The following is a 13,549-nucleotide window of genomic DNA, read 5'->3' on the forward strand; positions in this document are numbered from 1 at the left end:
ATGAATAAATTTTAAAAATCTTTAAAAAATAAAAAATAAAATAAATCTTAAAAAAAGAAATCAGCTTTGGAGGAAATCTTAAGTTTTGAAAAATGGATAATGGATTGAACATCTCATTAGAAAAATTTTGTCCCTGAAACCCATTAATTTCAAGACTTACATGACTTTTAGCTTTTAATGGAATTTAAAATGAAGTTACCTGTGATCTAGAAATAAGAACTTCCATTCTAAACTATGCCTGGATGTAAACTCTTCATTAGGTTCTTCAACAGTGCACATTTCCTAAAAGCAAATTAATTAAAATTTAGAAATACTGTTCTGTGCCCTTAGGAGAATCCTAAATATTGTCAGCCATGAAACTCATTATGAGGTCATTTTTCCCTAAATTATTTTTTAATCACATTTTAATTTTCTAGTATTAAAGAATATGACAATAAACATGCAGAATTCTGGGGAAGTATTTCTCACTCAACATACTTCTCTATTCACTCACATGCCTGTAAAACCCTAATTTTAAATTCAGATCTCTCTCCTGAATTACAGTTCTATATTTCTGTCTGGATGTCCCCACGCATCACAAACTCCGTATGTCCTAAAATGAACTAACTGCCTTACTCCTTATATCCACATAGTTTTGAATCTCGTTACTGGAGGCATACCTGTGTTGTGCATCGGTCTAGAAATCTGATAGTCACAAGACACTCTCATTTTCCCCTTTTAAAAACCACCTAAATGGCTGTTACCAAACAAATCCTTTCAATTTCACCTTCTAAGTTAAAAAAAACAACAACAAAAAAACCAAACAAACTATGTAATCCCATCTGTCTGCAAGGTCTTATTAGACTCTAGACTTGCCATCTCTGGCTCATGTTATTGCCATAGTTCTCCCCAGACAAGTCTCCCTGTTCTTTAACTCATCTTTTACTCTGGCCACAGTTACCTTCTGATACTCAAGTAAGATTATGACTTCCCTGCTTAAAAACCTTCATGATTTCTGATTCGGTTAGGATAAAGTTTAAACTCTTTAGCATGGAGAAACAACAAAGAAACATATTTTATTTCTGGACTCTGCTTGCTGTTCTAACCTCATCTCCCACCATCCCTATGCCCTCCACTCACAATAATCCTAGATCCTAGTCATACTCAGCAATGTAGTCCAACCTCCTCTGTGTCCTGAATGACCTCCTATAGCACAATGAAGTGAATTAAGAGTTTGGGCTTTGAGAAAATGGGAATTGTAATTAATCTACCACTTAACAGCTGCAACTTTGAGCAAGTAACGTAACTTCCCAAAGCCTCAGTTTCCTTACATATAAAATGAGGTTCATACTAGCATCTATCTTATAAAGTTATCACAATAATTAAATGAGACCGTACATGTGAAGTATGCAGCGATCAGCAAATGTCAGCCGCTGCTATCATTTCCTAAGAACAAAACAAGTAGAACAAGACTGGACTAAGGTTCTCAAACTGCTAGTTCTAGAATACGGTCTCCCTCTAAATTTAAAATCTTAGCCTGGCTTATTTCAAGCCACTTTCTAGTGGCTGAACTATTTTCCCACTTGTCTACTACTAATCATCTACTTCTTGAGCCCCAGGGAATAAAATAAATTATTTAACTGAATTTTAAAATTAAAAAGGTAAAATTATATGCAGTAAAAGGTCACTTGCATATTTCAAAAGAAAATTTCAAAAGTAATCTTTAAAAATCCCCTAGATTTTTGGTCTTTCCCCTTGAGTATAGATTGTGAACTATATAAAAAAGTAACCTAACACTGCACAAAAGCAGGACAGTGGTGATATATAACCACTGGTTAACTGCAAAGGATATGTATTTTAAAATTAGTTATAATTTAATGAGTGCCTTGATAACTCATTTGCTTCAAAATAAATTAAGATGAAATCAGAGAGGGAGAGAAACCATAAGAGACTTTCGACTCTGGGAAACAAACTGAGGGTTGCTAGAGGGGATGGGGGCTGGGGGATGGTGTAACTGGGTGATGGGCATTAAGGAGGGCACTTGGAAGTAATGAGCACGGGGTGTTGTATGCAACTAATGAATCACTAAATCCTACTTCTGAAACTTACAAAACAGTATATGTTAATTAACTGATTTTAAATTAAAAATTATCACAACCACATATATTTAATGGCTCATGATCATTACTGCTTTAATGTTTGTAAGAAATATCAGTTATTCTGGAAACAACAAAAAAATTACATAAAGCTAGTTCTCATAATATGAAGTGAAATCCTCTTTGGAAAATAGAAACATACCTTGATGAACTGAGGTGTAGCTAATCTCACTGTAGCTACAAAACAAACTCTATCATCGTAAGAAGGCTTGTGTGTGCGTTGTATAGTCCCTTCAAAACCATTGTGTGCTGAAGTGGAGACTAAAAAAATAAGGAAACGCTTATCAGTTACTCCAGTAAAATCTAGTTATTACTGATGTTCAAACATGTGTCTTTAAGAGTTTAAAGAACCAACTTAAAATTCACTATATATTTAACTCACCACTATTTAAAGATTTGAAATTTCCTATAAATTTCACATATTCATAGGTAGACGGCTCCTTTGGGTCTATTGTTCCTCGAAGCATATGGCAACAGAATTCTAACTGATTTTTTGCTGAAATGAGAAAAAATGTGATATATTTGAATGATCTATAAGATGATAGAAGTTGTATAAATTTATAATCATTATTTTCTCCAACAGAAGTCCTCAATGACATTTTGTTTAGTTCATAAAAGTAAAATATCTTCAGGAGATGATCTCATCTTATTCTTAATAGAGGACACATATCTTCTGATATAAGCAACTGTATGTTTCCCCACTTTTATCTGTTTTTCCTTCTCATTCTTTGCTCTCATGTGAAAGAAAGGTTTTGCTTCCCATTACAAAGCTAATGCTTCTCTCCACCTCGAACAGTCTTTCCTACCTTTTCTAGGACTAGGGATACACCACTGTCATTCATTCCTTTAGCATCCATACATTCTCTTCTTTGGGTCCTTACTTGCCAATTTTAAATTTGTTCAGGTCTTTCCACCTTAAACAAAGAGTTTTTCATGCTACTCTTTTTAGTATCATAGATCTTCCTTTTTATTATGTGCTCTATTTCCACAGATTCATCTCCCTGAACTTTCATGAAATGTGGTGTTAGTCCTTACACCTCTGAAGAAATTTCTTTTTAAGATCACCAACATTTGTATTGAGTTAACAATACAGTAAGTGATCTTTCCTCGTTGTTTCTACCTCTTTAAGACTCATTACATCTTCATCCCCATAACACAAAACTTAACCTTCCTACCTTACTATTATCATAAACTCTCCATCAATCAATTTTCATACTATGAGCATTCACAAGAGTTTTTTTTATCTTTTACTATCCCCTTATAAATTTATTGGCATTTGGTAAATTTATTTACTCCTAAATCTCTAATTCTAACATTTTATGTTTAAGACCAAATCTCATATCATTATTTGCTTTAGGACATTTCTACTTGATTGTCCCACCAAGCAACTTAAACTCAAAATATCTGGAAGTGAATTTATCCCTCTTTCTTCTAAGCTAGCTCTTCTCCTTTGTCTTATGTGTGTTATCTCCCCAGGTAGAAACCCTACCAATTTGGTCTCTTCTCTATCATATGCCCCAAAACTAATCTGTCACCAGGACCTGCTATTTATTTCACCAAGCTCTCACTAGTCATTTTTTCCAACTTAGCATCCAGAACCACCAATTTAGTAGAGAAATTACCCTGCATTCAGGTAGCTGCAAAATGTATTCCTTAAGCTTCTACACTTCTGCCACTAGAATTCAACCTTGTCTACTACTCTTAGACTCATATTACTTTCATCATTATTTCAGCACTCAAGGACTAGTAACACCTCTTTTCACTCACAGCATCAAACTCGTACTCTTCTGTCATTACCACAAAACGCTTTATTATCAAACTCAACAGATCTAACTACTTTCTTCCTAAAACCTTGCTCACTGATGATCCCTGGCCACTTGGTCACCTGTGCCTAATGCCAAGTCCTCTTGAGTTTATCTATTCAACACTCATATGTAGGTTTTCCTTTCCACCCTTACTTCTATTGCTATTCTTACCTCCAGTCTGGTCCTTCCAAAATTTTTCACCTGAGGTATACTTTTTTTCAGACCACTTTTTTTGTTTTCCCCAAAATCCCTTTCACTGGCTCCTCATTATGTAAAAAATAAAACTCAAACTCCTTAGGATGAACTAGTGAGCCCAATTTCCTTCTCTGGACACAAATCACACCACCTGTACCACCCCACCTTCACTATGGCCCAAATGACCATTTTACAGGATCCTGAATTTTCTAAGCAATTTCCCCTGTTATATATCACATTATTCACTTGGCATCAACACTTTGGGGGGAGAAATAAATTTGTTTTGTATACTAATTGTTTAACTAGGGAGTCAGGAAGTCATTTAATTAAAGCTTTTCTCTATCAAAAAGTTCTGTTGCCAACCCCACCCTCTGGTCTTGGAAGCAGAAGTCTAAGAGCTGTCTTTCTGCCAGAAGCTTGCCTGCATTCACTTCTCCAGTCAATTCTGCCCTTACGAAGATCGCTAAAGTGGACCATCTCTCCTCTGTCCACCTACTGCTAGGGCCTAGAGTTCCAACTTTCTTCTCTTTGCTCTATATGTTTACCTTAAGCAATGCCATTCAATCCATGACGTCAAGCCTATTTATAGACACATAACTGCCTCTGTGTCCAGTCCAGATCTCTTTCCTGGAATGGTCTCTTGGTCAGTGTCATAAGAACTAGGCTTCAAATGGGTTCTCCTTATCTCTATTTCTTCTTGATTCCTTCTAATCCGTTCTTAACAAAGATATACATTCACACATTGTTACACATAAATGTATGTGTGTGTGTGTGTGTGTGTCTATTCTTAGACAGTAAGTATGCTACAGAATTTCAGGGTTCAAAATACAAATAACTTTTAAAATGATTAAGCAGTATTACCAGAAAACTCAAATATTTTAAATTACGAAAAAAAGTGATTAAACACTAAACAGTGTTATAATAATTTCAGATTAAACAAGGGGTAATTTAGTGAAGAAAATGAGACATTCTGGTCAAATTAATTTGTCAAATGAATCTAAGAGAAATGTCTAATTATACCACAGTATTTTTTATTTCTTGAAGGCAAGGACTATTTTTCACTATTCTTGGCACTCTTAGGAGATACACAAGTTCCAGGCATATTAAATATATACAATAAATGATAACTTAATTCAGTTTAATTAATAAAGCAATTTCCTTTACATAATAATATTCTGAAATACAGAAGTTACTTTTTCCTACAGTTCCAGTGTTCAATTGGTCAATGATGGTGAAAATGAGACTATTTTAATTTTCTCTCATTACATACAGAAATATTTTTTCTTAATTTATTGCCAGGTTCCACTTCTGTGTGAAATATACTTTTTTATGGCAAAACTATTACAACAAAAAAGAGTGGGTTTCAATATACCCTGAAAGAGAGTACAGACTTTTAATATGGTCATAATTCTATTATGTATATACTAATATTTAAAAAGGATCTAATAGGGTATATGGAATGATGCTATGTATTGATATGGTTTGACATGTCTGTGTTTGTTACAAAAACTAAACTGTGTTTGTTATAAAACTAACGGAATATGCAACCAAATACATTTAACTTTTTGCTTGATAGTGACTACTTACATTTTAAATATTCAGGGGTTAACGAATCACTTTCCAGCAGATGAGTAGAGAGTATTTTATAAACCTCTGAATGTTCCCCCTCTGGGATAAAATTAAATATACTTTGATCCACAAGATCAGACTAAAAAAGAAATTTTTAAAAAATACAATAATTTTAGTGATTCAAGATTCATTTATTTTAAAAGTATATCATCATTCTTAAAACATCACATGAGCACATGGCTAACCTTCAGTCATCTATAAAAACTGACAAATTCCAAGTTATAAAGCACAGCTCAAAAAACAAGAGAAGGTGGAAGAAGGTTAACATAACTTCCATGCCTCTGCTCTGAGTGTCATCAGATCTATGATCAATATGACTGTGAAAGTCTGATAAATTACTTGCAAAGGTGAGTTTCACCAAATTTGAACATTTACTATATAACAGGACTAAGAAGGTTTATTACAAATATCTTTGGCTAGGAGATATAGCCTTACCATATATCCAAACCCCTGGTAAATTATGGTGGTGTACACTATAACAAAGGACCAAAGCATTAGCCACTGGCTAAGTGAAGAGAAGATTTGATTTCGCTGTTATTTCAGTTATCTAGTGTGTCCTTTCTTTTTTATTTCATTTTTTCCAGCCATCTATCCTGTATCCCATTGTCAAAAAGCCTTGCTTTTAGATAACTAAAGAGGCAAGTAGCATGTTAAGCATTACAATCCTTGCTAAAAATATGGCTTTAACCATGGTTTAGTAACCAACAATAATTTGACAAACATCAGGTTGTCTATGATGTGCCATGGCTGTGGAATCAAAAATGATTAAGATAGTTCCTACCCTTGAGGACTACTGACGAGGGGCGCCTGGGTGGCTCGCTTGGTTAAGTATCTACCTTTGGCTCAGGTCATGACCTCAGGGTCCTGGGATCAAGCCAGCATCAGACTCCATGCTCAGCAGGGAGTCTGCTTTTCCCTCCCCCTCTGCCTTCTTTCCCACTCATGCACATGTGCACTCTCTCTCAGACAAATAAAAATAATAACATAATAATAAAAAAGAATCACTGACAAAACTTCAGTGACTTCACATTTCCTATTAAATCTAGTCCATCTGACTTGGTTTCTCTACATTTTCAAACCGCCCCATGGAATTCTGGGAACAGTGAAGTGGCATGTCAAGAACTGTGAAGGAAGGGGTGGAGGGCAGGGGAAGTGGGAAGGGGTTATGGAGGCCGGGATAAAGCTCTATGCCCCTGCATTCAACCAAAGCACTTCCACTGTTTCTATTTTAAACACTAAACACTTTTTTTTTTTTTTAAAGGGGAGGGGGGCAAAAAAAAAAAAAAGGCAGCAAAACAAAGAAAAAAACCCTCAAAGAACAATAAAAAACAACCATGGGGGCTAGTGAGAGGTAAGAAAGGGATGTTTTACTACTCTCCACACATTTTCTTTTCTCTAGCCCTCACTGTCTACCCCATGAGGTAGAGTATCCTTCCCTCCTCTTTCCAGATTTGTACTCTCTACCTTTCAAAGTTTAATTCAAATTATTTCCTTCAAAAAAGCATTCTCTTCTTGCTCTTTGCAACGACGTGGATGGCACTAGAGGGTATTATGCTAAGTGAAATAAGTCAGAGAAAGACAACATATGATTCCACTCATGTGGAATTTAAGAAACAAAAACAGATGAACATAGGGGAAGGGAAGGAAAAATAAAATAAGATGAAAATTGAGAGGGAAGCAAACCGTAAGAGATGCTGAACTCTAGGAAACAAACTGAGGGCTGCTGGAGGGAAAGGGATAATTGGGTGATGGGCATTAAGGAGGGTACTTGATGTAATGAGAGCACTGGGTGTTATACACAACTGTGAATCATTAAATTCTACCTCTGAAATGAATTTTTTAAAAAAAGCATTCTCTAAACACCATAATCCACAGTAAAAATAATAAAATTCCTTTAGTAGTTATTACTCATATCATTCCTTTTTCATAAAAAAACATTGCTTATATTTTAATGTCTATGTCCTGCTATCCCATGAGTGAACAAAAGGGCCCTATCCCTTACACCTTTATCTCCTGTCCTTCAAATCATGGCAACACTGGCACAATGCTTTGCATATAAGTGTTACCAGTACAGTAAAATATTTTGGACTAAGGAGTTATTTGATAAAGCTTAAGGGATAACCATACCAAAAATATATCTGTATTTTATTTATTTATTTATTTATTTATTAAAGATTTTATTTATTTATTCAACAGACAGAGAGGGATCACAAGTAGGCAGAGAAGCAGGCAGAGAGAGAGGAGAAAGCAGGCTCCCCGCTGTGCAGAGAGCCCGATGTGGGACTCGATCCCAGGATCCTGAGATCAGGGCCTGAGCCGAAGGCAGAGGCTTAACCCACTGAGCCACTCAGGTGCCCCTATATCTGTATTTTAATGAGATTTTTCTGAAAGTCTGAAAAATCTCCAGAAGTAATGAACTAAAAATTGAAGCATGAATAAGAACAAAAGCTAGGAAACTGCTTTTTACTGACAAAGTATCAATAATCTATGCATTGATATCAATATAAAAATTGTCTTAACAGAAAAATAAGACACCAATTTAAAAAACTAAAACTTTCATTTTGGAAATGATTATTGTTTTCTATTATTTATTCTTATCTACAATTTCCTCTATTTCAGTAAATTATGATGTGAGACATGTTACCCTTGCTTTTCCACCTATAAACTTATAGGAGTTTCATATTTATAGAGAAAATATGAATGACTAGTATAGAGTGGTATGGTCACAGGTAATGCTTCCCCACCATTCTGCTTCCCCTGACACTTGATAATCTGAAATGTCAGAGTTAGCAGGCAACTAATGAATTAATATGTCAAACTTTCCTTTAACCACTACATTTTAAAATCTCTAAATGAAGGTAATCATACTTGATGTTGGCAAACCACCCACTCAGTTCCCAAACACAATTCAAAGGAAAGAAAATAAAATGGTAGCTATCTGGATCCTTCTATCCCTCTCAATCATTTTCATGAAGAAATATAAAATCTGCTGTTTATAATGTGACCTAAATCAACAGCCTTTCTGTTTTCTTTCTTTCCTTTTCTTAAACTGGAAATTTGTGCCTCTTAATCCCCTTCTCCTATTTCATCCATCCTCCCCCATCTCCTCTGGTAACCAGTAGTTTCTCTCTGTGTTTAAGAATCTACTGGGATCTTTTTATGCATTTCTTTTCTTTTTCAGATTCCACACATAAGTGAAACTATTTAGGATATGTCTTTCTCTGACTTATTTAACTTAACATAATACCCTCTAGGTCCATCTTGTAGATGGCAAGATTTCATTCCTTTTAATGGCTGAGTAGTATTCCATTACATATATACACCACACCTTCTTCATCCATTCATCTATGGATGAACACTTGGGTTGCTTCCACATCTTAGCTATCATAAATAATGCTGCAATAAACAAAGGGGTACATGTATCTTTCTGAATTAGTATTCATGTTTTCTCTAGGTCAATACCCAGGAATGGAATTACTGGATCATTCAGGTCTTTCTGTTTTTCTCTACAGTAGGTCAATGTGACCATTAAGTGGAAACTATTCACTCCCACCAATTTCCTTTTCTTTCAGGTAGACAACCAACAGTCAGATAACTGCTTTTAGTTTGGAAATACAAACAGTAGTTGCTTAAAAAGGATTAAAAGCTCCTCTGAAAAAAATGTCAAATATATGTTGGATATAATAACTACGTTCCTTTTGTACAGGCACCAGGAACAAAAATTCCGGCCCTATCAAATAAGCTTTCAAAATCATTATATAACTATTCAAAAAAATTCTAAATTATATTGTGGCATACTATATTTATACGAAAGTCTGTACTGACTTTCTTAAAACACACTTATGTTTATACTTCCCAACTAACAAGCTAAGAAGAGCAGAAAAGGAAAGTAAAAGTATCTTCAGAGCAGCACGTTCACTCTTGGACTCTGCTACACTGTAACACGGTTAATCCTTCTCCCACCCCCACCCCCTCTCTGCCCCACATTACAGGTGATTACAAGTTTAATATACTCTCCCTCAGGAGCACATTTAAGCAAGTGTGAGGAAATCAAGTCTTAAGTTGTCAAGTGTTAACCAATTTTAAGTTCCCAGTCAAGAGGCCTGACTTTTTGTGTTGCCACTTTTACTAAATGTTTGCATAATTAAGTCCAATTTCTCTGGGAACATGTCTGCTGATAACATAAAGGCAGGCTGGGCTGAGGAGGTCTAAAATCCTTTCTGATGCTGAGGCTGTATGACCCCATGATTTTGTCACAGAATGTCAAACCAAGAAGGGGGAAGAAAAATCAACAAAATGCCTTCTCCTAATTGTTAGCCACAAAAAGTTAAAATGTACCTAAGTTAATTTCATAAGTATGAAGTGACAAAGAAAAATATACTTTTTGCAGGACCTAAAGTATCAGTTTTATAATTTTATAGTCAGAATTAGAATTTAAAAAGTTTAAGTCCCACTGAACACTAAGATGGCAAATTCTAATTTCTCAAGAGAACTGAATTATAAACACTAAAGCCTAATTTGGGGATTTGCTAATGTCTCTTTCCTTTCAGGCAACAGCCAAAATTCTATTTTAGACAAAAAAGGTTTGCATATTAAAATGAAAAAATTATTTTAAACTATTTGTTACAATTTTTTTAAAGATTTTATTTATTTGACACAGAGAGAGAGATCACAAGTAGACAGGCAGGCAGAGAGAGCAGGGAAAGCAGGCTCCCTGCTGAGCAGAGAGCCCAGATGTGGGGCTCGATCCCAGGACCCTGAGATCATGACCTGTGCCTAAGGCAGAGGCTTAACCCACTAGCCACCCAGGTGCCCTGTTACAGTTAATTTTTAATGACAACTCAAAATAGGAAAGCACATATTGTTTTCTCCTATTATGCATATTCCTAAACACGTATTATTTCATTTTCTCAAAAGATACTTGTGCTTATGTTTTCAAATCATTAAATAACATATAATTCAGCAATGTCAGTGATGTGAGGGAAAGTACAGTAAGCAGAGAAAAGCAAAAAACTGTTTTAAAAAAGGCTACTCTTAACTCAGAATGAAATGAAATGGGTCTACTGGATCAGTAGCAATCTTCTCTGCCAAAAAAATACACCTGCCAGTCTATAAGCTTTGGCTTACACAATCAACTAAAAAGATCCTGAAGATGTGACTAAGAGAGGTAACTGGGCATGTGGCATATGGGAACTCTCTGCACTATCTTCTTCATTTTTCTGTAAATATAAAACCAGTTCTAAAATTAAAAGTTAAAAAAAAAAAAAAACAGGAGGGAATGTGAGGGCAAAGAGGGTTTGCATTGAGAAGAAAAACATTAATGATCAAACACCTAAATCCTAACTAGACGTGCTGTAGAATCTGATCTTTAAGTGTGGAGTCTATGCTTTTGGTAACATATAAAATAGCAGAATAATCAAAGGAAGGGTGATAGTGCTTTTTGCTATCTCTTGAAAGAGACCTTTACAGAAGAGTTTACTTTGTATTCTTATAAATCTTCAAAAGATGGACAATTTAAGAGTAATTTATAAATAACTTCAGAATATTTATACTACAAGTCCTATCTTAGATAAGAATAATTACATTTTTTAAACAATTACATTTTAAATAAAAACTTTAAATTCATAAAAACTGTCAACTGCAGCACAGCACCTAGCATAACAGTGTGACACAGAGTAGTCAACAAATACACGTTTAATAAAACAGCAAGCAATAAGATATAATTCAGGTATTCATCATCCTAATCAAAATTATACAATATAATTCTTTTCTAATTCTGTTGGTCATATTGAAAATAAATTGACTATGGTCATTATAAAATTCTCATTTCTAGCACAGAGCACAAAAATTCTGTACCTATTATTTTAAGTGTTATTCTTTTGAGAAAATTACTTGAGTTCCTCTAAAAGGAACAAATAACTCCCACCAAATTTACTTATTCTTAAGATATTTCCAGTGACTTAGCAACACTGTCACCAGGCTGATTAAAAAGGAAACACTGAAAACAGCATGAGAGTAAGAAGGGCAGAGGTTAGATACAGTGGCAGTTAAATATTAGTTACTGCCAAATAGGGAGACATGGTTAGAGCTCTCCTCCTGACTCTAACAACTGTCCAACATTGCTCTGGAGATCCTCCTCCTCATGCTTTAGAACATTTAAAATAGGGTTTAAATAAGAAAAAGATCACAAGATACTTACTGGTAAATGTTCAAGTAATGAAGTTATACTCTCAGACACATATATTATGCTTCCATCTGTCATGATTGCTAAAAAAAAACCATCAAGAGCCTGAAATTAAACATAATGGTCAGTTAAGCGAAAAGAAAAAAAGTATAGGACAGAAAAAAAAATCTAATTAAATGACAAAGGACTTAGTGTGTAATTTCCAGAGTGCTGCCAAATGCTAACTTTTCCCTTTACAACACCTTAGTACATATCTTTGTGCATTCTTAAATGTTTCTGGGGGGGAAAAAATCACAATATGGTCACACACGGGAGAGTTGCCTTCTAAAACAGATACCTAATGTTCTATCATTATTATATGTACATTATAAGAGAACTGCCTTATTTGAAGATGCTAGTATCTGACATGACATCAATGATATGTCTGACACAAAAGAACACATTCCCACCTTTTGGGTATATTAATAAAAAGATGTTCGACTGAAACTTAAGGAGATACATGAGGTTAAAGTGAAAGGGAAATTAAGCTGAAAAAGTAGGCCGGGTCAGATCATGAAAGGCCTTGAATTCCAGGTCAAGACATAAGGACTTCGTTCAAAAGTAGTCTAGAAGCAGTATTACATGGATTTAGAAGAAACTGAATTAAGTTAGGAAAATTTCAATGGCTTCTGGAAGTCAGGGAAGTTAATGAAAATATGAATGAAATCAGTAGCAGTAAGAACAGAGAATTAGGCAAACTTTGAGAAATGGGAAGTTAGAGTTCAGAGAGAAGCTAGTACAGGGGATAAGATAATTAACAATAAAGCAGCCCTGCACGTTATATTTTATAAAGTATTTTCACTTGAGAAACCTAGGCACAGAAGTGACAGCTGAAGAAATGAGATCTGCAAAAGACAGCAGCATGCCAAAGACAAATCCCTGGAATAATTATCTACACATGGGGATGAGGAGGAGGACAAGGGCCAGAGAAAATGACAGAGAATAAAGACATTGTCAAGGAAGGCAGTGGAAGAGAAAATGACAAGGTGAGTGAGGAGGAAGAGGGACTGTTCACTATAAAAAGAGATCAAATAGGATAAGGACTAAGAAAATGACAAGTGAATTTTGATGACTTTTAAGAGTTATGTCAGTAGCAAGGTGCATCAGACTACACCCAGTTTAGAGACAGTGGATATTGTCCATTACAAAGTACTCCTTTATGAACTTCAGAGGGAAGGAAGGAAAAGGACAGGTTCTAAGGGGACCAAGTATCAAGGGAAGTAACTGAAGTATACACGCAGTACACGCGAAGGAAAAGAAGATCCAGTGAAAAAGATGCTGAAGATACACAGAAGAAAAGATATGCCATAAGAAGAGTTCCTCTCTGCCTATCAAAATGGTTATCATGCTAAATTTAAAATTCTTTTTAATTATAGGGCTCTCTCAAAGGATAGCAACTGCTGGTAAGAACTATATATATCTTCTTGAACACTGTGTCTGCAGCACCTTGCAGATATGTGGCATGTAGTAGATAAAAAATATCTGTAGTATATAATGGATGGACCTGGGAGTTAGAGTCATCTCCTACTTCGAAATAACTGCTGAAGAATTGCTGAATATAT

At 35.0% G+C, this 13,549-nt stretch overlaps 1 protein-coding gene across 1 annotated transcript in view; it reads right to left on the reverse strand.

Moving 5' to 3' along the window:
- The window catches only part of CLOCK (clock circadian regulator), a 131,832-nt gene that overhangs the window by 28,962 nt on the left and 89,321 nt on the right, over window positions 1–13,549 (reverse strand). Inside the window, exons 8-12 of the mRNA XM_080796704.1 lie at window positions 11,964–12,053; window positions 5,723–5,843; window positions 2,518–2,631; window positions 2,278–2,396; window positions 200–282 (exon numbers count right to left, since the gene is read on the reverse strand). Coding sequence (XP_080652830.1) covers window positions 200–282; window positions 2,278–2,396; window positions 2,518–2,631; window positions 5,723–5,843; window positions 11,964–12,053 — 527 coding nt within the window. The remainder of the gene's footprint in view (window positions 1–199; window positions 283–2,277; window positions 2,397–2,517; window positions 2,632–5,722; window positions 5,844–11,963; window positions 12,054–13,549) is intronic.

Source organism: Martes martes (genome assembly GCF_963455335.1).
Source record: "Martes martes genome assembly, chromosome: 2".
NCBI lineage: Eukaryota > Metazoa > Chordata > Mammalia > Carnivora > Mustelidae > Martes > Martes martes.